The sequence below is a fragment of the Apteryx mantelli genome, chromosome 19 (assembly GCF_036417845.1).
Source record: "Apteryx mantelli isolate bAptMan1 chromosome 19, bAptMan1.hap1, whole genome shotgun sequence".
In the NCBI taxonomy this organism is placed as follows: Eukaryota; Metazoa; Chordata; class Aves; order Apterygiformes; family Apterygidae; genus Apteryx; species Apteryx mantelli.
In genome coordinates, this window is record NC_089996.1 from 16913278 (window position 1) to 16939531 (window position 26254).

Sequence of the window (26254 nt, forward strand, 5' to 3'; positions counted from 1 at the left end):
GGGCATAAACCTGCTCTGAAGATCTGCCTACTCTCCAGTCAGTTGGCTACAAGGTGTCTGTAATGCTTACTGTAAAACCAACTGCTGCTGCAATATATTAAAAGGGGAGAGAAGCGAGGATGAGGCAGCTGATAGAAATAACCTGTGTTACATATGCTGGAGCACAGATGACAAAACCAAACATTTGTATCTCAGCCAAGATAAGTCACAGTACCTTTCAAGCACAGGCAACCCAGGCATCTCCACTAGAAAGATAACATTGCCAACAAGAACATACAAAGCTTAAATGCTGATGCTCCAGAACCCTCAAAAGGATTTTGGTGAGGAGAAACTGCTGGTCAGAGGGGACTGTGCCCTACCTTCTCTGCCTGTAGAAGATCCTCAATCTTAAACTCAAGCATTGCTTTCCCCACCACATCACGCAGGACTCTGTAGTTCTTGCCACATGCCAGGTACCGATCGATCTGATTAGACTGGTTATGCCGTATCTATGAAAGGAAAAGCCCATGGTGAGCACTGTGTAGACGTTAGCCAGTAGACAAGGAGGAACCTGCTCTTTGCAAGTGGAAACATTTCTCCTAAGAGATGTGCCATTTCAGCCTTCACTAAAAGGCAGCAGGCAGGCCTGGCAGCCCAAATGGCTTCACACTGCCATAACAAACTCCATTCAGTAGAGAGCAAGGGTAAGTCATCATCACAATCAGTCCCACTACAGTGAGTCCCCCAGGGCTATTCAACATTAGAAACACTCAAAAGAAGCACAAACTGAAGACTAATAGGAGACCAGAGCCATCTCCAAGGAAAAGAGGGGGGGGGGAACAAAAACACTTTTCTTTACCTGTTGCAGAATTTCCACTGGGAACACCCAGTTAAACTGTGTCTCCATGACAAGCTTTTGAGCAAATTCCATCCCATACTGATTAGCAATTTTCCGGACTAGGTAAACACGATGCCAGTCATTCTTGGTGAGGCTACAGAATGTCCTCACATTTGCCAGGTAACGCTGCTTCTCCTTTATGTGGTCTTGCTCTGGAGGAAAAAGAGCAAAATAAGTGTTCAGCTTCTGCTGCTAGAACTGGCCATAGCAGCAAGCTCCTTTTTCTTGTACTGACTGAACATGCAGGAGAACTTGAGAGCTCTCCCTTCTCAGAAGCTTATCTAGAATCTTCCCTCAGCCCAATTTTAGACAACGACACATTTCCGAGACTGAGGATGACATTTTCAGAATGGAAATTACATGGAAATCTACTATCATCTTCTGATGGGACTTGGGCTCCCAAGACATATTTGAAATTAGGACTTAAATACTTTGAAAAAGTTTTACTGTGACCCACAATAGAAAAATTCCAGGTTGGAAAAGCTTGGAGGCTTTCCTGTACCTACTGCTCCTCTCCAGCATTAGAAAAATGCAGTCATGCCTCTGCACATAATCTGTTTCCATTTCTTCCTCTCAGGGACAAGTTTTCCCATTACTGTAGTTCATTCTCCGAGCTCTTCCATCTTGCTCAATATTGGCTTTCCATTGTCTCCTCAACTGCCAAGGTGATGTAGCCCCCTAAGAACAGTGTCCCCTGGAGACATTTAGCTAGTGCTGGACATTGCAGTCATTTGGAATTCATTACATTACTGCACTTCGATGCTTCACAGACTGTGTAAATATCTTTGAGGCTCTTCTTCACACATTGTTCTCCCTTATTGGGTCAGCGATTCATCTCAGCACTGCATTTACTTATTTTCTGCAAGTATCTTCCTCCTTTTCAGCTACCCAGAGCTCTCATACATATAAAACAAAGAGCCTTACAGCAGTCATGTATCTGAAGCTTCACTTACACTTTATTCATTTAAGTTAATTTAGTCTGTCATATAGAAAATTTCATTACTAGTGCCTGGAGGATAAATCTCCTTCCAAATGCAGGACTGCTACATAATTATACCCCAGGGCCTACTGGCACAGCCTTGCTACTAGATATGGAGCACTTCTACTAATACATGGTAAAGAGGACAAATACTGACTGACACTCCTAGTGAAAGCAAAGGGAAAAGAGCTGATGAGCTTTTTCTTGGCCATGCATCAACACAAGTTCTAGAACAGCAACAGATCCATTGACTGGGTCTAGCCCATCTCCCATGGTGACTTTATCCCGTATACAGCATTTCCAGCATTTGATAGTGCAATAATTAGACTTACCTGTGGGCCCATGCAAGTCAAAAAGCAGCTCTGTGGCCCTATCCAGGTACAGCCGAACCTTGGCTACTGCCTCCAGATATTCAACAGATGATTCCTGAGGAGTTTCTTGGTTGTTCTTTGGGAGGTAGTTCTCCATAAAGCTTCTGTCTCCCAGCAGATAGTTTGTATGCTCATATCCAAAGCTGCCTTCAGACTTTTCACACATAGAATCCTAAAGATGGGTGAGGATACTGCATGAATGGCAGAACTACTTAAATCAGATATCCTATGCATTTGTACTGTATATCACCAGTGCATTCTCACTGCAATAAGCACATTAAATTTTCATGTCTCTCATCGCACACTCCACTCCAATGCCGTTAGTTCCTACCTGTGATCCCCCAGGTCCCTATCTTCACCTCTGTCATGCCCCCTAACACCTTCTTGGGCAATATGCCCAAGCTCTCTCCCACATTCCCTAAGCATATAGCTGAGCAAGAGAGTTACGAGCATGCTGACTGGCCAAACACATGCTGAAACACGCACAGTATGTTTCAAGATGCAAAGCTCTACCTGTCTTTCTCTTAGCAAGAACACAAATTTGGATCTTTCTTATCTACAACGTCACTATTTTAATTAAAACTAGAGGAAATGAAACCTCTACCCTGCTGTCAAGTTTGTCTGAAATTGTCCAAAGTGTTAAAAATTATGCAAGGGGAGGGAAGGGGACAACTCTGCACAATCATCTAAAGTCTTGCAAAGAAAGTGCCAGTTTTCCACAGCTATAGTTAGAAATCCCCCTGCTTGCTGCACTCTTAACTGCTGTAGTTTGGGTCTTGTCTGGCCTCATCTAATTATTCTTAGGCACCTGTCCAAACAATCTGAAACAAAGGAAAGAAACAAGAAAGAAGAATTTATGTAATGCTGCAAACACAAGGCTTACCCAGGGAAAGCAAGGCTAGCTACTGGAGAACAGTTCTGAACAAATGATTCAATATAAACTTACTTTTGGGCTTTCTAGTTGGACAACTAGTTATGTACATAAGAAACTAAACTAAAATTACAGAAGAATTTCTATTCCTGACTCTCTTCTGTAACAGTTTCATTGTCCAGGACTTCCCCACCCTGCAGTCTTACCTCCAAGCAGTTGACAAAAAGCAAGTAGAGTTCTTTTTTATCATCTTTCTCCAGGATTTGGCTCTGCTCTACCCGCAACAGGTAATCTTGCACATCATTTTTCACTTCATTGAAGCTACAGGAGAGAGAAGCATCCCTTTCACACAACTGCAATGCTGTGGCTACTACTTGTGTCCTAAATCATGATCTAACTACGAGTTATGTCCGTGCGACAGGTAGGGGTCACTTCAGATCCATCTGGAAGATGGAAAAGCAACTATGCAGGCTTTTGACTGATGCCACCTAGCTTCGTACTCACATCCAAGATAGGCTTTCATCATCAACAGTGAGAAATGAGCATTTCTAGGACATAAATCATCTGACCTATTTTAGGCATCTGAATTAGGAAATAATCACACCTCAGAAATGCCTCTTCTTCTGCACTGACTGTGAAGAGAGGCTAGGGGAACTTGCACAAATGGAGAGGTCTGCGTAAACATACAGATGATCCTGTTCCTGATTAAATGGCTGTGAATCATGAATATTGCTCTCCTGCTCTAGAATATGTCAGCCAGTTAGCGATCTTCTTTAGGTTTCCCAAGCCATCCATGTTTAGGTTCTTTAGGTTTCCCAGCCCAGGTTTAGGTTAAGAATACCTAGGTAAACCTTGGTATAGACTAATCTGATACTTCACACAAGCTACATGCAAGCCAGCCAAGCTGCATGACCAATACAAAGGCAGAGGATGAATTTCACCTGTAAAGATTCAATTTTAGTGAATAACATGGAAGTGAGGAGAGCAATCAGGATGGTCATGAAAAATAAAACCAAACCAAACTACACCCCCCAATGTAACACACAGTCCTCTATCAACTGTCTGACTGTGCTCACCTGTACTTCAAGAGGAGTTTCAGCATTACTGAGCGTATGATGGGAGTTGTATCCACCTCATCATTAAACGGGGACAGAAGTTTTGTGTAGACAGCAGGATGATCTGCGGAGTTAAAGAAGAGACAGGATTAGCAGGTGAGAGAAACTGGCAAGAGAATTGATTCCATGAGGTTAAGTGTCAGGATGAAGGGTGCTCACCTGAACCTTTCAAAAGGTCCTGGTGAACAAACAGCAGATTGAGCAGCTCTTGTATCACTGCTGCCTCAGGAGGTTCGTTGTCCTTGAAACACATGGTAGTGACTACATCTATGAAGAAATTATTGCATCTCTGCCGGAACAGGGCATTTCTTGCTATGGCAGTACTAGGAGAAGGGTAAGAAACATTAGCACAAAGATATTCAAACACAGAACCAGTTAAGTAACAGGTGAAGCAAAGCAGATGCAAGCAAAATCACCAGCAAAGTGAGATTCCAATCCAGCTTTCCACGAGCCCTGATTCATGCAACGCTTCAACAGTATTGTCTGTGAAGGCTGTATCGCACTGCCTTTTGTGATCTTAGTTATCAGTAACACAGATACATTTACTGCAAGTTTCTTGCTAAGCTATCACAAAGCAATCCAAGGTGACAAGCAGTTCCATTGCCTGATTAAGCCACTGACAGTGCTTTAGCTTTACAGGGTTTTATATGAATACAGTCTTACACGGGGCAAGGCAACTTCCTCCCTTCTTTTGAAATAATAAGCAGAAAACGGACAGGACCTGCTCCAGGCCTGTAAACAGCTCAGCAGAGTTTCTTCCACCTGTTCTGTTTGTGTTGACAACTTCAGAGGAGCGAGTCAGAATTTCCTAACACAACCAGCCCCATTGTCCACCAGTGCAACACTTCCCCCTTGGACGGGATGGAATACCTGAGCTCCTCGGAGACAGTTAAATCAACATTCTCAATGGCAACTTTACAGAATGCACAATGCATCTGTGCTGGTATTAGCCACCTTTGGATGCACTTCAGACAGAACACATGGCAGCAAGGAAGACATACTGGATCCTTGGGCTCCTTCAGGCAGATTGGACATGGCTTCACACCATATCTGTAATTCAGGAACAGCAATGAACACAATTGTTTCAATGTTGTCTTACTAAAAGCCTTTAAAGATGTTCATCTGCAACTAGACTAAGAGGAGATAATGTCAGATTTACTGGTTAACTACTCAGCTTCAGGGAGGGGAATAAAATGGAAGTTACTGCTCTTCATCTGGCTTTCAGCATGCTGAATGCAACACTGCCCTATGCCCAAAAACACGGAGGCAACATAGGCAATATTGCTATTAGAACCTACAACTTGTCTCGGTGAAGGTACCTGCAGAGCCTGTTGCTGACTTCCTCTTTACACTGGCACAGTACTTTCATCACTGCAATAAAAGTTGGATGACGCTTCATGTCTGAATCCTGCTGAAAACACTGCAGAAAAAAAAAAGGACAAAGTTAAATGACTCAGCTCTGCTACTCCAGACAAAAATTCACACAGTCAGCAAAAGGAAACAGGGGAAGAGGTGAAATTATATCTTAGCTTACCTTGGCAAGAAGCAAAGTGTATCTTTTCATTAGGTTCTCAAATTCTGGCATCAGAGAGTTGATACCAAACAGCACATGTTGCACAAACAGAGACATAGAGAAAACCCGATTCCAATGGACTCTGTGGGAAGGAAAGCATAATGACAAGAAGTATAACTAGGAGTTGTGAGCTGATAATGCATGAGGAGGAAGGGAAGTGCAGTATCAGGTCAGTCTAATGATCTCACAATGCTGATAAACAGCAACCTAATGAGAGTTTTAAATAAGCCCTGGACCCAGCTGGAATAAACTGGGTAACATAGCTAGACTTGGGGGAAGAGAATCCACATAAGCTGAGAAGAAGAAAACCAACCAACCAAATAAAACTGGTTCTTGATGTTTGATATGTAATTCAGCCTAGCAGTAAGGAAAGGTTTGTGAAATTTTAGTCTGAAAACAGCAGCACCAGAGCAGCTTTCAGTCTGTACTGATATTCTTCTTAACAGCAAGGTATAAGATTAAGATTGTTAGCAGATTCGGGGTACATACTTCAGCTCCTTTAGCAGCTGATGGCACCGACTTCCAGTCCTCTGTAAATCTTCTTTACAAAGAAATTCAATGGGCATATGAAGATTCTTCACTTCCTGCAGCCACATCTCCAGGTTGGATGTCTGCACTTGATTCTCCAACTTTTCGGCACACACCATTGCAGCTAATACATCTAAAACCTAGATGTGCGTACACAGAGTGTGAGTATAACATTGCAGCTGCATTTTAGAATTATTTATGAACCTTGGGCTTTCAGTTTAGTTTGCTAAAGCAGGTGTTGTACTGAATAAGGTTTTATTTGATTTCTTAAACTATGGAATTTGCATACTTATGACTCAGATCATTAGCACATCCTATTAAATCACGTGAAAGCATGTCAAACTATTATAATACTGTTAGTACAGCTGGACAGGTTTACAAGAATGATAATATAGCAGACTATCCGTAATACTAGGGATCCTGACTGGGCTTGTGCTTCCCACTCTTTAATGAAGCTGAAATCAGAAGGAGATTGAACACTAGCTAAATCAGAAAAGATAAAGCGCTTTTCTCTACTAGGATTGAGGAACAGAAAATGTCTGATAGCGACTCTACCATCTCCGAATGTGGCATTCCATATCCTTCCTGGTCAATAAGGTGGTCCACCACAGTGGGATGTACAGCCAGGATCCTAGAAAAGTTCTGCAGACGACTCTTGAACTGATTGTATCCAAGGTGAACCCAGGGCAAGGACGGCACTGTCTCCTCTCTTCTGGGAGATGTTGCCTTCCATTCCTCTATGCAGGATAAGAAGGCAGTTTGCAGACACTGAAAGTTTAGAAGAAAACAAAGTTAAATAAAATCAGAACTAAAAAGAAAAAATAGTTTTAAGTCATTTTGTATCAGAAAGTCTGATAAAAGCCTCTGAAATAAGGGAATCAGTACTTTACAAAGAAGATAGTCTTAAATAATGTGGCAGTTTTTATAGGTGCTCTTGTGGAAGTGCTTTTTTGAGTAAGGCCTCAGCAATTTCAGCAGCCATTTCATGTTAAATGCACTTGCTTTGTGGCTAGCTTGCTGTTAGCCTGTCTCTGAGAGGGGGAATTTAACTGACAAAATGGTGAGATTGATACAGAAGGGCATGCTCACAGGCATCATGCTCTCCCTGTCCAAAGGGTTCTTGATTCTTGTTCCAGACACTGACCTGTAGCTCTTCTAGAGAGGACACACCAGTGGTCAAGACAATGAAGTCTGTGATATAGAACTGGAAGAGCATGTTCCTTTCTTCTTCAGTCAGACCAGAGATAAATTTTCCCAGAGGAGTTCTCTGGAAGATGTTCACAAACTTCTCAGCTTCATCTGGAAAGCAAGGATGCAGAGAAAAGCTGAATATTAGGAGGAAGATGGGTTTGACACAGTTTCTATCCTAAAGAGACTATACCAAGTTAATAACTGATGCATATAACACTACCTCATTCAGAGCACTAACAGGAAATTTGAGGTCAGACCTTCTCAGCCCAGGAACCAGTCTAGTATTTACTGGATATCACCTTCTTGTTAACTCTTGATAATTTCACAATATTTTCAATACAAGGGCACAGAATATAGGAGAAATGCTAATATTCAGAAGCACAAAGAAAAGTTAGGTGCACAAAACTCTGCTGGGTCATACAAGCACAGAGGAACTGAAAGTGACTCCAGGGCTGCAGGAAGGTAGAGGAGTGGTAGTGACAAGCTGGAGTTCACAGGGCAGAAGGATGGAGCTGCTCTGCCTTATGAGTTCAAGCCAGTGTCTCACCTTCAGTGCTTTGAATGTATTGAGCTTCCAACCACATGTCATCCAAGTACTCCTTTATCCTCCAGCTGAAGGGCATCACATTCCCAGCATCAGCAGACACCATCATGTTGCTCTGCACCAGAATTATCTCTGTCTGAGAGCTAGGAGATTAAAAGGTCATTAATGCTTTGAGCATTTGCCTGGGAAATGCATTCAGAGGCAGGAAGCACCAGAAACCAAGAATTTAGCTGTAGAAGGGGATGAGGGAAGAACTGAGACTCACTGACACAGCCTTTCCTGACAACTATGTAATATTAGGACTTATTCAGTAAGCATTCCCTAGCAAAAGGGCTGTAATAGCAGGGCACGTGGGTAAAAAGGGATGGGTGAAAAGTGCGAGCATGCCAAGACCTAGACAGCAAAGCCCAGGAGTACACAGGATTGGGTAGAAAAAGAGAAGACTTCTAAATTCACTAATAACTGCCCCATTTGTTTGTTGCATAGGGAATCAACCAGCATGTTAATCTCCCATATGGATTTAAAGCAGCTGCTGGCCTGGTCTCAGTGCTGCCAGCCAAGCCCGCCCGTGGCTCTCTACAGTGGCTCACCTGTTCTTACCCACATTGTAAGGGATGGTCAGAAGTTTTGTATCACTGAAGATGAACATCCACAGGTTTGTCACCCACTCTGCTGCTGGCCTGACCAACAGCTCCAGGTTGCCATTTCTGTCTACAGTTGCTATCAGAAGAGCCAGGAATGGAGTGATCACATTCTGGACTCGCTTCCACAAGGTGTGCCTTTGGGGGCAGAAAGAGATAAAGAAACTCAGAGGGAAGGTGAGCAATGATATCTGCAAGTCAGGAGGTGAATTTCCTAAGAAACTGCTGACATGTATGTGTGATAAAGAATCCTAATCTTGTCCAAAAAAAAAAAAAAAAAAAAAGAGACAGACAGACAGACATCACAACACAACAACCACCACCACAACCCTTCTCTCACTTGTGCCTTTCCTGTAACCCCACTGTTCCATTCAGAGCGCTAGAGCACTTGTGCATTCATGCATTCCTGTTCCAGAACAGTCTATTCAGCTGTGTCACCCTCCCTCAGGAGCCAGGAGAGGACAAAACTCCCAGAGAGTTTCCAGCACAGATTTGAGACTGACACTGCAAATACTCAGATTACACAAAACTGCTGTCTCTGCTGAGCAGTTGCCATTGGCAGACTTTTCTTGGAAGCTAGCAGGTTACGAGATATTGCTGTTGTCCTCACCTGAAGGTGCCTGCCTCCTGAAGAGCACTGAGGTTGGAAGCCTCCCGAAGCACCCAGTTTTTTAGGTGAAAGGAATTTTCTTCTTGCTTCTTCAAAAGGGTGGAAAGGCGATTCTTTGTTACCTTCAGGAAAGAGGCTAGAAAACACCAGAGGCCTTGCATTTTCTATCGCCTTTGGATCAAAACCCAAATATCACACGAAGCACAGCATTTTACAGTTGTTTCAGTAATCATCCAAAGGGGAAAATCAGCCACCAGACAGAGCATGGCCATAGAGAGTCAAGACCCAGAATTCCAGGAAAAGCCCTACAGCCCCCAAAGGAATGGCAGGTTCAAAACAGACTCCAGCAAATTCTCACTGGAGTGCAGGCACACTCTCTTGAGAGCTCATTCACCTGGGCCAGCTACCTTGTCAACACTATAGCAAGGACCACTGATCTCTCTCTCAAGCTACAAAGCAGAGATTCCTTCTATATTCTGGGGCACCAGTGGATTAGCTTACGTGTTTTGGTAGTTCCCCAAATGCTCAGGGACTCTACCTGCTGTAGCTAGGGAGCACATACCTCTCAAGTCATCCTCTTTGGACAGAAAGCCAAGAAGAATCTCAATTCGCCTTGTGCTACGACTAAAGTCTTCATTTTGGTCCCGTAGCATCCCCACAGCACTTTGCACACAGCTCCTCAGGAGTGCAGTGGTGTCCAGGATTTCACCCTTCCCAGGGACAGCATGAAAACAAGTTCACTATTCTTCAGTTGCATATCCTTGCCCCGCAACACATATCCCTCTTCAAATGGTTACAGTGCTCTCCTAGAAAGGGCCTGTGCCACTTTTCTTTCATCTCCCAGTTTTCCTCTCATCCCAAGCTGCAAATCTAAGTTCTCCTTTTGTTATCAAGTAAATGATATGACTTCTGTGGGCCCTTAAAATTGGCTTGCAACACAGCATTTGTATGAAGGCAAGATAAGATTCCTGTATGGAAGAAAACCCAGCAGTTCAAACGGAAGTGGAAATGATAAACCTGACTGAGGGGATATACCCACTTCCTGGGAGATGTTTAAGCACTAGGGGGGCAAAGCCCCATGCAGTCACTCCGGTACTGAGCATTCTGCAGCATCACGTACTGTCAGGGAGCACTAGGCAGCCTCAACAGGGCTGCAGCACAGCAAAGTCCACAGCCAACTCCAGCTTCAAACGCACCCCTCGACTGACAAGCACAAGTAGCTGCAGTGGCAGGTTCAGAATCACAGCTCTCAGCTTCAAGGTGCACAGACAACAGAAGCTTTTTAAAACTGATGGCAGTGACTCAAAATTAGGGATATGAAATGGCTAAGGAATTGGAGAGTCCTTAGAATGGTTTGCTGCTTTAGTGCCTCTCATTTTGACTGGGGAATGGGGAGGAATTTGTGTCTAATCATTAACATCACTAACATAATATTCCTGACGGATTTCAGGTGAATGTGGATGTAAAAGGTACATTGCACCTTTGGATGACAAAGGGCAGGAAGCCATATTGACAGCTGAGAAGCAAGCAAATGTTTTCTGAACTTACTTCATAGTTCTCTGCTTCTGGCAGTAGTGTTTCAACCTCCATCTCTGTTTCCTCCTGCTCTTCTCCATTCACAGAAAGAGCTGCAATCAAGGTGTAGAATTCTTTTTAGAAAGAAGTAATTCATTGCTGTGATCAGATAAGATTTTATTTAGGGATTGCGTCCTAGAGCAGCAGAACATCTGTTAGAGATTCATTATCACCTGCACAACTAGCTGAGATGCAGCGCTCTAAACAGTTACCACTGCTAAGGCTGCCAATCTTCATGCAGCAAGAACTGGAAGAAATATGACACTTGGAGCTTATGTGCTAGGCTCTAACAGAGTCCTCATAGCGGTATTCTGCCTCCTGTAAGGCAGTATGGTGGAAGAGGAGAGACTGTAGGAAAAACTGAGGGGGAAAGAAAAAGCCTTTTATAATCTTCCTCCAGGTTTAGGTGAATAAATCTACATTCATCCAAGTTGAGAGACTCTCTGGAATAACTTGTTGGTGGTCTCCCTACACGCAGTGTAAGCACACCTCTTTGAGCTGTCACATTCACACTGGCTGCCTTCTGGGCCCTGCTATGCAGCATCTGCTGCCTCCCATGCTGAGACAGAGCACTCTGGGTGTTCAGCAGCACAAACACTACATTTGTGTCAAAAGAAAAAGGGAAATCTACCAAATTTATTTAATGACCCAAAACTTGCAGTCTGTAGAGGTAACAGACTAAATACAAATATAAGTCTGCAGCCACACGGCATCCCCTACAAGGATTAGAAGCTGAGCAGGAGAAATCATTAGATTTATTGTACCAGGCACTGGGTCCATTAGTACTAAATTTGGAATAGCTCTTTATCTCCCCTTTTCCTCCACTGGTGTATCAACACTACCAGCTAGCAGTAACCTGCATTTAGCTCACCTTTTGTTTTATCTGAATCCTCACAGAACATCTGGCTGATGGTGAGGTCCTTCAGGGCAGTCATATCAGAGATCATGTCCTTGGATCTGCGGAGATCGTCTATATGCACCGATTGCCATAGTCCTAAAGACAGGGGACAAAAAGTCATCTCATGTCTACAGCATGCTCTTCTAGAAGAGCTTCCCAAGAATCATCTCCCAGTACTTGTGAACTGGCAGTTGACATTCAGAGTTCACTTACTCTCACTTCTTGCTGTAGAAAGGGAAAGCAGCAATTTGCTCTGGATGTGCTAGTGCATGCTACCTCAACTGACAGACCATGCATGCCACAGGGGCTTTGAGGCTCTTAGAAACCAGTGCAAACAGCAGAAAACTTGCTGGTGAAAGCAGATCTTGCCTGAAGCCAAACGAACAATGATGAGCCACGTATGGCCAGACCCACCTCCATGAAATCCCACGTAGGATGTTCCTCCTTCCATCCGGGAAAGCTTCATAATGAAGTAAACAAAGATGGAGGCTTCTCCCAAGTCCGCCTTGTTGATTTCATTAACAACTGTGTATCTAAAACAAAGAGGAAATGCTGTTTAGCAGACCATGAGACAAAAGTCAAAGCCACAAATCTTTCTTTGATAAGAGAGAGGACATGCTCTTCTTCCCTTGAAGAGACATAAGTCGCTCCACTCCCCTTACTCCTTTCTCCTAGCAAGCTGTTCTGATGCCATCACCTCTAGCTATGCCTTGAAAGATATCTCTGTTATTCAGTTCTTCAGCACTTATCCGGTTAATAGCAACAACTCACACTTCAGACAAAGGAGATTATCTGTTAATTTGACACAGCTCTGATGTGGGTTTTTTTATTATTATTCAAAGAACAATTTGTGCTTCTAGTTTTATTCTACTACAGCACGAACAGAGTACATATTCCTGATTTTGAAAACCTGAAAAATGACACTAATAACAAAATGGGGGTGGGGAGTCACCATGCAAAACAGCTAGCTGGAAAAACTTCTCCCTTGACTTACTTGGCTGAGGCGATGAGCTGGGCATTTTGAGAGCCATCTTCAAAGTCTGTCTGAATGATGAGGATTTTATTTCCTGACGTGGCATCAAGGAAATCTCTAAAGGGTAAAAGGGGATTTAAAAGAAGTCACAAGTGTAAAAACAAGATGTAAGAGATGGCAGAAGTAGTCACTCCACATTGGCTTTGACTTGCTGCACCCAGATAGAGACATTTAACACACCTAACCTGCAGGGATGGTTTAATTTTAAAAACAAATCTCATGCCTCAACATGATGGAGCTGACACTGTGTGCACTGAGCCAGTGCACAGCTCATCACAGCACGGCCTCTCCTGTCTCCCTTCTCATTATGTGTTACTCTAAACGTTCTGCCAACACATCTTCCACCCAGGTGACAGCCTATTCAGAGCAGGATAAGGCAGAAACAGACTCACCGGATCCCTTTCAGGAAGGAGTACTCCGTGTCAAACTGCTGCAGGGATAGGATTTGAAGCCTTTGAGCTTTACCCTGCACTTCTCTCTCCAGGCAAGCAGAGTCAGCACTGGTGAGAAGCCTCGAGAAGGTGGTGACCTGGGAGTGCAAGATGCAGGTTTGTTCTTAGCTTAGGAACGGAGCGGGCAGGCAGGAGAGACTTGCTGGTCTGTGCTCCCAGACACTGCTAACTTGCTGCAGAGCTGGACTGCGCCCCAAAAGCCATTTATTTGGCCTGTCAGTAGGCAAACAGTCAACATGGGCTTTTATACCAGCCCAGGGCCACTGCTGGGTAGCCAGGCACAACAACTGTTTTGGTGCTGCTTCAGGTGGGGCTGTGGGACACCTGAGCCGGGGCAGCCAAGACTTTATTCAGAAATGGAAGTGCTTTGTGCTGCAAGCCCCTGCAGCACACCCTCCCCACGAGGCTACCTTCACCGCAGCGCTCTCGCAGGGAGCGGCGAGTCCAGCACCCAGAGACAGTACGTTTGTCTCTGCATGAGACAGGAGAGGGAGAAATTCTCCACCCAATCTCAGCTGAAGCTCTTCTGTTTGGCATTAGACAAGAATAAACCAGAACTATCCCATTAAAGGCCCATGAGATCTCTGGCCCCCTGTGGCTAAAGTCTTTTGTATCTTTATGACCAGAGGCAGACAAAAAAAAGCAACCAAACAACCTCCTCCCTCCCGCCCCCCACATCACATTCAGAGCTCCTGTCAACTGAATCTAGAAGCAGCATCCTGTACAGCAAACAACTATGCTGCCCTTCATATTTCTGGGAGCAAGAAGAATTGCTACCCTCTATCCTTTTGCAGTGCTGCTCTACTCTCTGTTTACGGGTTCAATTTTTCTGCAACCAGTAGCCTGTTTTGCTGGCTGTGTAAGCAGAGACAGAACTACTTTCAATGTAAAGAGATGCAAGTAGCTGCCCGACTTAAAACTCCCACTCCACTTAAAACTCCACTTGTTCCCAGGAAGCATCAAACACCGCTTGACACACAGCAGCGGTATTAGATATCTCAAGATGCAGCAACACAGCTGCTGAAATGCCCACCTCTGCGCGTGGGGGCACTGAGTGAAAGGCAAGGCCGTTACCAAGTTTCCTCAGGTGTAGCCATAGCGCAGCTCTAGCAGCATGAACTAACACAGCGCAAGTTAGGTGTTTTGAGAGAGGACTCTGCAGGATGTTTACCTCCGTAAAGACCGTTTGATATCCAGACCCAGTGTGGACGTGAGCTCGGAGGAAATCTGCAAAAGATGTGTGTTGCTGCTCCTTGAAATATATATCCGCCGGAGAACCTGCAATAAACAAACCCACAGCGTCGCACTGACGGATCACGGAATCAGGAGTGGCACAGTTCAGCAGCGCCAGCTGGGCTTCTCTCTTCACGCGTGGCATGAGTTCACTAGCAGGACACACTGGTTTCAGCCTCTCCACTGTCTGCAGGACAACAGATGCACAGGTGTCGGAATGGTAGCCCACAAACACATCAGAAGGGCTGTATTTCTGCTTGCTCATGAAGTGCTCTTCTGTATTGACGGCAGTGAAGTCATGCACCCACTTTTTCAGCTCTTTCACGGTTTCTCTTTGTTCCTTGTTCAAGACAGTATTGATATCCAGGCAGTGCTTTTCCAGCCTGTTGATCAGTGGGATGGGGAAGTGCTTATACACCACATCTTTCTCCTCAATGACTATCAAACGGAACTTTGGGTGCACTCGGCACTTCACCCGGTGGGTGCCCAGCCCCAAATCAACATACTTCTGGCCAGCGAGGTACACGTAGTATTGATTGAGGGCATCGTAGAGGCTTTCATAAAGGTTCTGCAAGTTGAGGAGCACCACCATTTGGCCAGTTTCCATGCAGACCTTCACACGGTTGATGTTCCTGCATATCTGGGTGTACTCTTGATCCTTGGGGAAGCTAGAGCCAAAGATAATTTCTGGTTGTTGCCGAGCAGTAAAAAAAGTCTGCTGGAGAATCTGCAGTGCTGCATAATTTTCAGTCAACACCAGCAGGTACCTGCATTCACCATCCTGACCACTGCTATAAATGTTTTGTCGCACCAGCTCAATGCTATTGATATCATGAGCATGTATTTCTCCTTTCTCTGGTAATTGTGAGGTGAATATTTCCAAAGCATTGACATCATCTTTACCACTGAAGTTGCGAAGAACAACCTCAGCTATGTCTCGAGGTGTCGGCTCCCTTTTGGAGGTCTTAGTCAAGGCAAAAACCATCTTTATGAGGCTGTAGTAGTCACGCAGACCAAAGAACTCCCTGTCTTGGGCTTTGCAAATGTTTTCATATGCATCTGCAAAGTGATGAAAGTACTGTTCAACCTTCTGCAAAGCCCCTCGTGCTGAAAAACAAATACCCTTTGCACTTTCTACGAGCTCTTCTTTGCTGGGGTCACCACGGGAGACAAAGATGCCTCGATTCATCTTAGCAGGGTCCAAAGCCCAGTTGGAAATCCCAATGAAGCCAACCTTTTTGTGAGGAAGAGGGACATCATCTATGCAGCCATCCTCCAGAAGTGGATGCAAAGTCTTCAAGGGCATTTTGGGAGAGTCTTCTGCCAGCCCAATCTCATCCAGAACCACCACAGAGACATACTCCTTCAGGTTCTTTCCATCCTGGAATCGAGCACAGTGTTTGAAAGTGCCTATGATTCCCTCCGGAGTGGAGAGAGGGCTGCACTGAAAGGACACTAAATGAATTTGCTTCAGCTCCTTGAACATATCTGAATGAGCAGCTTGGCCCTGCATAGCATCAGCCACAATGGTTTTAGCAAGGGATTTGGAGCTCCCAGGCTTCCCAACAAGAAAAAGAGGGATTCTCAGCTCAATACAGATCACCATCATAAAGACATTTTCCTTCAAGGCCAAGTTTCTTGCTATGGTGTCTTGCAGGTGCACACCACTCAGGAATAAATCCTGCATCAGGCAGATTTCTTCCAAGATCTTTTTCTGGGTATCATAAGGTTGTGGAAGGACCCGGCTGATGGCCTTTCTATACGCCTCCTTCTTTTCCAAGGATGCATGATAGCAGACACCAACTGCCAGGACTAAGGACCAGATAATGTTGTTTCTCTCAACATTGCTCTTTGGAGCTTTCTTTTCTGCAAGGTACTTCTCCAGCTCTTTCAGCAGTAGTTTACTGTGCTTGTGAAACCACTTCAAAACTTCCATGCAGCGCTCCACATCCCGCAGGCTTACAAAGCTGCATTCATCATCTCTCTGCCTCATGTATTGCTGAGAAGCAAAAAGCACTTCTGTAATTACCTCTGCTTCAGTCTGGCTCATTGGGACATGTTCAGTAAGTCTCTGTACAATCTGCTGTATGTACATTTTTTCAGTCAAGTTGTTCAGCTGCCCAAAGTCCCACACTAATGGAATCATACTGGGTGGGAGTGCATGGACCCGGTACACAAGCTGTCTCAGTGGAATGGAGCCAAGCTTATCCTTCGTCTCATCTGCTTTTACACGGTAGCCCAACCCAGCCGATTCCAAACGTTGAATCATCTTTGGTGTGTGCTTACGATAAGGGTTGCAGGCTGCGATGATCCGCAAGCCTGAGCAAGAGGCCAAAGGCTGCCCCTGCACTGTGCGGTCACACAGAACTTCTTTGATGCTGCTCACAGCCTCTGTTGTGTTGGCTTCATCGAAAAACAGGATTGTGTCCAACCCATGCTGCTCCTTATTCATTTTAGCAATGGCTTCTGCTTCTTTGATGCTTGCATAAATCATCTCTGCAGTAGTACCTCCATGAACTTTTACAAGCTTCATGTTCTCTGCCTCTGCACAGCTTCTGCGCATCTCACACAGAAATTTTACAAGTCTGGTTTTCCCACAGCCTGTTTCTCCCATGATAATGACTGGGATGTTGCATCTGAATCGCATCTCAATAGCCAGGATCTTTAGCATATTGTCTGTTGTGAGTTCATACGTTTCATCGGGGTCTGTTACCCAAGGGACTCCCAAAATCATGCAAAGCTTCTCTAGCTTCTCATATCGGGGCAACTGATCAAACTGAACATTGAAGGGAACTCTTTGGAGTAACAAGCCATTGTACAACTGCAAAGTCATAACATTTCTCTTGATAATGTTGCCGTTCAAAGGATTAATGGCATCAACACCACCACTGCCATTTGGCTGGAAGTGGAAACCAATGAACGTCATGGACACACGATCTTCATTGAAAAACAAATATGGATGAGGCTCAGACTCCCACTTTTTCCGAATGTGGAAAGGAAGAAGATCATCTTCTGCGATGTCCTGCATGTTGGAACACAGGCTTCCCGAACTTTGATCAGAAATGTTTAGGGACGGTGTTGCAAAATCCCTTGCCATTAAGATCATGAAGGTAACAACAAAGTTTTTGAAACCCTGCAGAGTGTCCTGGACAAAGTCAGGATTGCAGAAGATGGAAGCTTCACAGTCTCTCAGCTGAACATTCAGAAACCATGCAAAGTTTCGCAATTCGGTCCAGGAGGGATCTATGATCCCGCAGTGCAGGAGGAACTGTTGTAGGCACTCTGCTGGGCTCCCTTCTACAGAGTCTGCTTCATAACGGAATGTATCAAGATTGTACTCGAGGTCAAATCTTCTCAGATACTGGAAAGGTCTCTGGAAAGCCTCACTGCAAAATTCCTCCTCGTCCATTCCCGGGTCTGAAACATCCCCAGACTGGTTCCCAAGCGTCTCCATCTCTAGTACCTCCTTGGGAGACTTGCATGTTACTTTAGGGAACACATCAAGGAAATTATACTTCTGGCTCTGTGACATCTGGAGTAGAGGGAAAAACAAACAAACAAACAAACAAACAATCAAAGCTGTAGCCCTAAACTGTAGCTCTAATTTTCTGCAGTTTATTTAATCTGTTCTTCCAGGATTCCTGCCTAAGATCACAGACATACCTGCATAACAACAGCCAGCCCATACAACTGTGTCACTTTTTCCCCCTCCTGTTTTTTCGGTGATGCATTAGAAGTGTATCACAACAATTAATCCCTTTTCCTCCTACAATTTCCTTCCTGTAACACTACTCCTTTGTTTCCTCCACCCCTTTTTTCAGTGCTACCTCAAAGAAAAAAAAAGTTAAACCCAAGAAACTATTGTTTTTTATCCCTCTCACTTCTACACTCTGTTCTGGTATTTACATATAAATATTTATTATTTCCAAACATGCAAAGTAACATGACGAAGATTGGATTTTGCATTTTTATCTTTCATACAAATGTGAGTGTGGCCAATGAAGCTGGGCCTAACAGGCCTTCAGTAATGACTTACTCAAGAAAACCACAACAGGCATAATTTATTGTCTGGTTTTGACACCACTTCATAATGGAGATGCACAGTATACCCCAATCAAACAGGAAATCTCTATACTCTATTTAGGGTTATAGTCTCTACAACTCATGTCCAAATGCATACAAACATCTGTGCATAAAGTGACAAGAAACTCAAAGAGATCAAGTATTCCTGTGTACATACATGTCTTGCTGTTTTCTTTGGCGCTGGCAATACCTCAAGGATTTCAATGATATACAAATGGCATTTCTGTCGAAGCCACATATTTCCATTCATATCTGTCAGATACTGCAAAACCAATAGCTTGAACAGAAACTCTGGAATTCCACTTTGTACCTATCATTAGAAAAAGAGAGAAAGGCACTTCCGGTTTATTTACTCATTGCTACTTATTCATGCAGGGATTAGAGAACAGGTCCTAGTAAAAAGGCTCACTAAGAAACAAAAGCTTTAAAGAAACAACTTTTGCAAGGATCCACACAGACCCTCTGGGGAAGGGTGCGTGTGAGGCATGATGCACTTACTGAAGAGGTGATATCAAAATGGAATATCATGAGCTTTCGCTGGTGTTGTCTCTTCAGAAAAGGCAGAAGAGATTTTAGCACTTTATCTTCATCCACCTCTGGTTCAATTAGCCTGATGGTTTTCAGAAGTTCTGTACAGTCAGGCTGCTGTGCTTTCAGTCTCTCATGTAGTCTCTTCACATAGAGAGATTTTCCTGTTATCATGCAAACACCAAAAGAATTAAAGCAATTAGTATAGAATAGGTCATATTAGGGCCATATTAAGAAAAAAACCAAAAAGACAAATACAAGTCACATGCTTAAATCCCATATCCTTCCAAGGCTTTTGAAACTTCCAAAAACATTCCAGAAGGGAAAAGTCTGAAGTTGGTTAGAGCGCTTGCAGGTTGCAGCCTAGTATCAAAACCATTGCTATTGTTAGCTACTGAAGGTAGTCATCATCCACATGACCTGTTCTGCTCAGACCCACCAAGAAAGGCATTACTCTTTATTAGGACTCAAATATTTTCTGTTACGCAGCTGTGTTTCTAAGGTCAAAACAGGGGGAAAAGTGGAAGCAGCCAAAGAGAAAAGCACTCAAGTTTCCTATCCTGTGGGAATTAATTTAGGCAATACTAGGGTAAAGCCAATGACTCAGCTTTGCTGTTTGTAATTTGCCTGTAGCCTGTTGGTTCTGCAATTGTGATGACCCAGCCCAGGTTAACATGGAGAACGGAGAAATTGTTCATGGTGGCTTGGGGTCCCATCACACCCTTTATGCTGTCTTTAGTGCAGGAGCTCACTACGGTAGGCCTATTCATGAACACTTCCAAGTTATGGAAATCTCTGGGTGGAGCACCAAGTGTCTTCCAACCTTTTGAAAGCTCCAAACTCACCCTCAGCAGCATAAAAAGCCTGTAACACAACAACAGCAACAGAAGAAGATGGATTTATAGCTTTCCAGACTGAAGCTATGGCAGCAGCCATTTACAGATGATGCTCAAGAGCTGCCCTGGCTTTCTGAAGTTTGACAAAGGATGCAGTTTATTCCCAAAACTGTTTTGGATTTTCCCACTAAGCCCATGAAAACAGTGCAGGACACTTCCCCTTTTGAACCTGACCTTTTTCATCAGGGGCTGTGCTCCACCAAAGCCCAAGTGTGGCAGCTGTAAGGATGTAGCAAGGTCTGATGCTGCTCCTGTGCAAGTCTGAACTGCTTCTAGTGCATGCAAAGTTTACACAGGAAACACAGCACACACAGACAGCTGGACAGCCAAAGCACTTATTGGAGTGCCAACCTCTAACAGAGGTCAACAACTAAGGAACAAGGTGAGAACACTGCTGACATACAGCAACACTTTCAGAGTATTTTTCCAGTGATTTGCAGCTCAGGAACTGTTATGCCAGATATATTTGTGTTTCATAGCCCTTGAGGGATGTTTCTCTCATGAATACATCCAATAATTTTTTAAGCCTGTGTAAAACTTTAGCTTTCACAATATCCTGTGAGTGAGTTCCGCAGTTTAACTACATAATATTTGAAGAACCACCTGCTTCTGTTTGCTTTTGAGTCTGCCACACAGTAGTTTCACTTAATGCCCTCTAGCTTTTTGCATTAAAGAGACTGTCAGCAATCATTCTCTATATGGGAAAAATATGCAGGCTTAAAACCCCTGTTCCCATCTCACACACATTTTCCTACAGGCACATTTAACCTTAGGAGGTCAGATTCATCTTATCCAGCATTTGCCATCTAGTTTATGTTAATGATGTAAGCTTTCTCTCTAGTCACTAGGAAGAGACAGTTGTCAGATTAGCAAGATGAATCACCTCTGGAGATGCCTATCCCAGGATAAGATGAGCTGTCTGTAGAGCCATCATCTCACCCCACTGACTATGAAGAATTTGAATCACTCTTTTTGATTAGACGCTTATGAATAATGCAGAAAACCTGGCAAGATGACCCCCCCCCCAGTTTTCAAGACTCAGTAGACCCCACTTTGCATGTGACATCTTACCCACTCCAGCTCTCTTGGAAGACACAATCCCAACACACATGTTGTCCTTGAACACAGAAGCAGCTGAGCTTAAAGGCTGAGTGACCCTGTAGTGGTCCTGAAGGTATCTCTGGATTTCAGCTAGGGGCCTCTGGGGGATCATGTGCACTTTATACTGGCTGAAGACAGATGGGATGTAGCTGTGTTCCCTGTTGCAGTTGCACAGAATGACTAGGCGATACATGTTGTTGTAGTGCTGCAGGCACTGGAACAGCTCCTCTGCTCTGGAGCTGACATCGTAACTTAGCTCATCTGCATACAGCATGGTGTAAATTTTCTCTCCTCTGCTGCTAGGAGAGAGGCACCTCCTGAAGAAAAGCTCCACTTGCTCGGAAGTGGTCTGAGGAGTGCACAGGAGAACTTCATCAAAAGTGGGCAGGGGCTCGTAGGGGCTGTTCATGTAAATGGCCAGAGCAGAAGTGAGCACTTCAGAGCGAGGGCACGTGATGAGGTTGGGCTGACCAACATGCAGAAGATCCTGCGGAAAGTCTCGTGTGACATGCTCTCTCCCCAAGTCGGCCAGACTTTTCAACCACCTGCCAAGTGTATCGACATCCAGGCAGTTCGGAAGGAAGGAACTCATGTTGCTCATGTAGCGCTCCCAGATGCACTCCAGCCGTGCAGTCAGGTCCCTCTCCCCATCCAGCATTGCTGGTAAGTCAGAAACAGCCTTCCTTGAGCTGGTGGGCACCCTGCTCCTGGAGGCTCTAAGGACATCTTGATTGGTACAGTCGTGTTTTAGGAATGAAAGCATCATCAGGGCATTCTGACTGGGCTGCCCCTTCTTGAGTTCTGTGCACAAATAGACCAGCTGCTCAGCAGTGTAGTAGTTCAAGTAGAAGTGCTGGGATCGCTTTTCATACATGAAGGTTTTCCATCTCTCCAGGAAACTCTCCATCTTTCTGCAGAGCCCTGGGAGCACAGCAGCCACCTCTCCTTGCCCTTCTAGCACTGGGATCAGTGCCAAGGAGAAGTCTATGAGAACACATGACTCACTTTTGGGTGAGCAATATACGTGGGCAAGCCAGAAACGGAAGAGTGTGTTCCCAGCTGAATAAAGGTCTATAAAGGACTGTGCAAGTCTTTGGACATTGGAAAATATCTGCGTGAGGACAGAGAATAAGAAAAATAAAACCTAAGCTGATTTTGCCAAGACAAGTCCCAGTCATGAAACTACAGGGAAGACTTTCAATCAAAATAAAAGCTTTGGTCTGGGCCAGGTGCATCAGGCCCTGCAGCATAAAAGGCTTCCTGTGGCTGTTTAATGAGAGTATCCCCTAGAAGCCAGTAAGGAATTCAGTCCGCACATTGCTACAAGAGCACAGCAACTCTCCCAGCCAGGAGCATCCCCAGTGCAGCCAGAGGACTGAGGGTACCAGTCCCCTGTCCCATCTCCAGTCTAGTTCCACCCTAGCAGGGAACCAAAAAGGCATGAACATCTGTCTGCTGCAGTTCATCCCCAGCAGCTCAGCTGTAAACCACAGTCTTAAAAAAATTGATGTTCAGGGCAAAGTCCAACCCCAGCCTCAACATGAAAAACTCACTGGGTTTGAAATCTGACCTCTGAGAACTTCTCCACCTCCAGGCCTTGCTCTCCCTTTGCTGACATGAGCATCAGTTTGTTCTGCAGTTCACGGAGCTCCTCCAGAGAGTATCTCCGCAATGCTTTACTATCCACAGAGCTTCCTGGGAGGGCGAAGTGCAGGACGTTATCCAAAGAAACCTGCCAGAGAATAAGTCATCAGCAGCACTGATGCGCATTGAGGTTTCACTCTTGAGGCAGTGCTAAGCCTTGCAAGGAGAGTGCTGAGAAGGCAGCAGCCTCCATAAAGGAACTGTGCAAAGGGGCAGAAAAACTACAGCACGTTTCTGCCAATCACTGATGCACCAGCAGTGTTACCTGCAGGAGATATTCCTCAGAAAACAGCAGCCTGACATAGCGGCAGCTCAAGAGGAGGGACAGCCAAGCAGCCTCACCTTTTGGCCATCAGCCGGTGCTTTGACAGTGTATATTCCTCTGCTGTTGATGGCAGCTGCCAGTGACAGTGATGACAATTCCACAGACCCATGACTCTCTTTCACTGTTTTCAACCATTCTAAGTGTTGAGCTGAAGCATGCTGCAGGGAGAGAGCACATGGTATTGCCCTAATCACTCTGACTTGGCACGTCTTTCCAGGATTACATCCATGTTCAGGACAGACAGCTTAGACCGGCATAAGAGTCTCAGGATGGGGAAGGCAGAAAGGAATGACTACTGGCCACAGCCTGAATTTTCAGCAGAGCTGTCCTGTATCAACACTTTGGGCTGCAGAACAAGTAAAGCTTGCAATGCTTCAAAGCCTCTTGCTGTAGAAACATGCCCTGCTGCAAAGGAATAAGACAGTTCCCAGTCATCTGCCTTCCCTTCTGCATCAAACTCTTGCAAGACTGAAACTGCATCATGTCACACTTAAAGCCTCAGTAACTCTCTGGCAAAATCTTTGCTACAACGCTAATTGTTGCTGCACTGAATCTTCGTGCCACAGAAGCATAAGACATTTTCCTTCCAAAAAAGGAAGAACTTCTGTGATGCCCTCACAAAAGTGCAACTTGCCCTCTGCAGTCAGTCTTCTGGCCACTCTTGGAAGGCAGAAATACAGTAAGATGCAGAGAAGAACTGCTCCAGCAGAACTCACCAGTTTCTTGGGAAGATTCTCATCGCTGTCCAGCGCTCGCCACAGCTTCTTCAAGCAGTACATGAAGTCATTGAACCCTGACTCTTGCCTCAGCTCGTAGAGCAGGGAGGAGTAGCCATGCACAGCATCATGGAAACAGGCCACACGGTCCACATCCATGTCGTTCTCCCCAGCAGAGATGGAAGCCAAGTCTACGAATACCTTCAGCTCATTTATATCTTAAATGAGATAAATACACAAAGAAAAAAAAATTGAGGCAATTTTACTGCAATCCCATGTCATCCCTTTTTGCAGAAGATGGAGAATCTCCTGCAACTTCCTTCCACCCATCCTGCCAGCAACTTTACTGGGTGATTCATCCATATCAACGACATCCTTGGACCTGGCTGTTCTCAGCATTGCTATAAACAGCAGAGTCACAGCCAGGATGGAAGCCGGACACCGCACATATGCGGCTGTGCAAGGGGTGTGCATGTGTGCATGCATGTGCACATAAGATAACTGAGCTGACAGACACATAACTAGACAGACCACTGATGTCCTGTTAAATGGATGGCTTCTGTTCTCCTAAATAACCACTCTGAACAGAACAGCAGCAGCTATTACAATCCCTTACACCAAGTTCAGCTATCAGGCAGGTTAGCTACTGTGGGCTGCACAGGACTGTGGTGGCATGTACGTGTTTTAGAGGGCTACTTCCTTACAGGTTCCACACCAACACCCATAAGAGATGCTATTAACTCTATTAATACCAGAAGTTGAGAAGGCAGAAAGCAGATGGGTCAGGGACATGGCATTCCTCCTCTCTCCCTGAACTGGCATCCCTTCTGGTACCATCTGCCCAATTCCCAGGTGAGCAGCACACACCTTTCAGTGCTTCTCTGACCCAGCAGACAAACTCCTTCTGCTGGGCCAGCTCCATCAGACACCTGCGACGGTTCACAGTGATCCCCTGCAGCAATTTCTTGGCATGCATAAGCTCAGTGCTGATGGAGTCCAGCTTTTGTGTCTTGTAACATTCAAGCTTTTCTGTCTACAAAGCAAGTAATGCAAACGAACATTTACAATCTGGAAATGGGAAATACGGTCCATTCTCCAGAGGGGAAAGGGAGCCCCTCTGCAAAACCACAAGCCAAACAAAAAAACCATACCTACAGACTAGCTAAGGAACAAAGTGGCCAGATAGGCAGGACTTAACTGCACTGTGTCAAAAAGAACTACAGAAAACAGACACCAGCAATTGACTTGCTGAGGTAAGTACACTGGGCCCAGGGCTATGCAGTCACTTCCCGTAACACATACCCTCCTAAAACAGAGCCTTGGATCTCTCACATGCTGCCTAGGCCAATCTTCTTCCACTCTTGCTACACACTATAGCTTGTGACTTTGGGGAAAGGGGGGGGGGGGCGTTTTGTCTTTAAACTGTGTCTTAACTATATTGAAAGCACTTGGTAGCTTACACAGGTGACAAGTGTACTGGACTAGAAGGCTGAGGACATCCCAACTTGATGATGCAGGGACTCCACGTCCCTGGGTTCTGTGACTCAAGTTCTGTCACTGGGCATGACCTTGAGTGAGACACTGCCCCTTTGTTCCTCCCTCATCCAGAGGCACACATCTCTTTTAAGGAAGATTACACACTTGAGCATGTAGTTCGAACACTTAAACTTCTACCTCAAAAAAGTATTCTGAGGCAGAGAATAGCTCTTGATAGGCTGGGGTTGACTTTCTGGGAGGTTCAGATCCACCCAAGCTTTCCAGCAAACACCTTGACAGTACAGAGCTCAAGAAGTGGATACTTACTATGTCCAGCAAATTTTCCAGGATACTGAAGTCACCAGAGAGGTTTAAACTCTCTTTGACATTGGCAATGATCTTTGCAGCATCAAAAGTTAAATGCAGTTCATGGTATTGCTGGATCTGCTGAAGTCGATGATCTACCCAGTCTCTCTTGTCTCCAGGTCTGAGTTTACATATGGTATTTAGCTCAGTTTTGATATCTTCAGAATGGTTTGTAAATTCCTGGAAAACCTTATCAACTGCAGAAAGAGTAAGACTTCCAGATTTGAGGTCATCATATAACTTTTCATAGCTCTCAAAACAAGGGGAGATTAGACTGTCAAATACATTCTCAAGGCCCAATGCAGGAACCTCCTGCTCTTCTGAAATTTCATACTCATACTTCTCTCTTGTATCCTGGGCTGCTTCCTCCCAGAACTGCTGGAAGATCAGGCTGTCTTTAAAAGAGTGTATTTTCTGTGCAAATTCTTTTAGCTTTTGACTCAGGCTGTAGTAGGTCCGTAGAGGTCTCTCTCCCACATTCACAACTGCATTTAGTCTTTTCGAGGAAAGATCTTCCAAGTGTTGAAGCTCCAATTCAACTGCAACCACTTTAAAACACAGACAAAGGTCAAATCAAAGATCAGACATCTAGTCTGTGTCCAGCTTGCTTTATCTCATTCCCTGAGTA

General features: G+C 44.8%; 1 protein-coding gene across 3 annotated transcripts in view; it reads right to left on the reverse strand.

Moving 5' to 3' along the window:
* The window catches only part of RNF213 (ring finger protein 213), a 55727-nt gene that overhangs the window by 12894 nt on the left and 16579 nt on the right, over positions 1-26254 (reverse strand). For all 3 annotated transcript variants that reach the window (XM_067308362.1, XM_067308363.1, XM_067308365.1), the window contains exons 19-48: positions 25588-26174; positions 24652-24817; positions 23785-24002; positions 23086-23226; positions 22670-22831; positions 21070-22210; positions 19073-19266; positions 18732-18884; positions 14430-18023; positions 13199-13335; positions 12768-12863; positions 12188-12306; positions 11747-11869; positions 10849-10928; positions 9863-10010; positions 9301-9436; positions 8640-8828; positions 8053-8192; positions 7459-7613; positions 6870-7082; positions 6276-6454; positions 5748-5868; positions 5533-5633; positions 5084-5263; positions 4373-4536; positions 4175-4277; positions 3305-3419; positions 2189-2399; positions 839-1029; positions 360-488 (exon numbers count right to left, since the gene is read on the reverse strand). In XM_067308362.1, the coding sequence (XP_067164463.1) occupies positions 360-488; positions 839-1029; positions 2189-2399; positions 3305-3419; positions 4175-4277; positions 4373-4536; positions 5084-5263; positions 5533-5633; positions 5748-5868; positions 6276-6454; positions 6870-7082; positions 7459-7613; positions 8053-8192; positions 8640-8828; positions 9301-9436; positions 9863-10010; positions 10849-10928; positions 11747-11869; positions 12188-12306; positions 12768-12863; positions 13199-13335; positions 14430-18023; positions 18732-18884; positions 19073-19266; positions 21070-22210; positions 22670-22831; positions 23086-23226; positions 23785-24002; positions 24652-24817; positions 25588-26174 (9386 nt within the window). The remainder of the gene's footprint in view (positions 1-359; positions 489-838; positions 1030-2188; positions 2400-3304; positions 3420-4174; positions 4278-4372; positions 4537-5083; positions 5264-5532; positions 5634-5747; positions 5869-6275; positions 6455-6869; positions 7083-7458; positions 7614-8052; positions 8193-8639; positions 8829-9300; positions 9437-9862; positions 10011-10848; positions 10929-11746; positions 11870-12187; positions 12307-12767; positions 12864-13198; positions 13336-14429; positions 18024-18731; positions 18885-19072; positions 19267-21069; positions 22211-22669; positions 22832-23085; positions 23227-23784; positions 24003-24651; positions 24818-25587; positions 26175-26254) is intronic.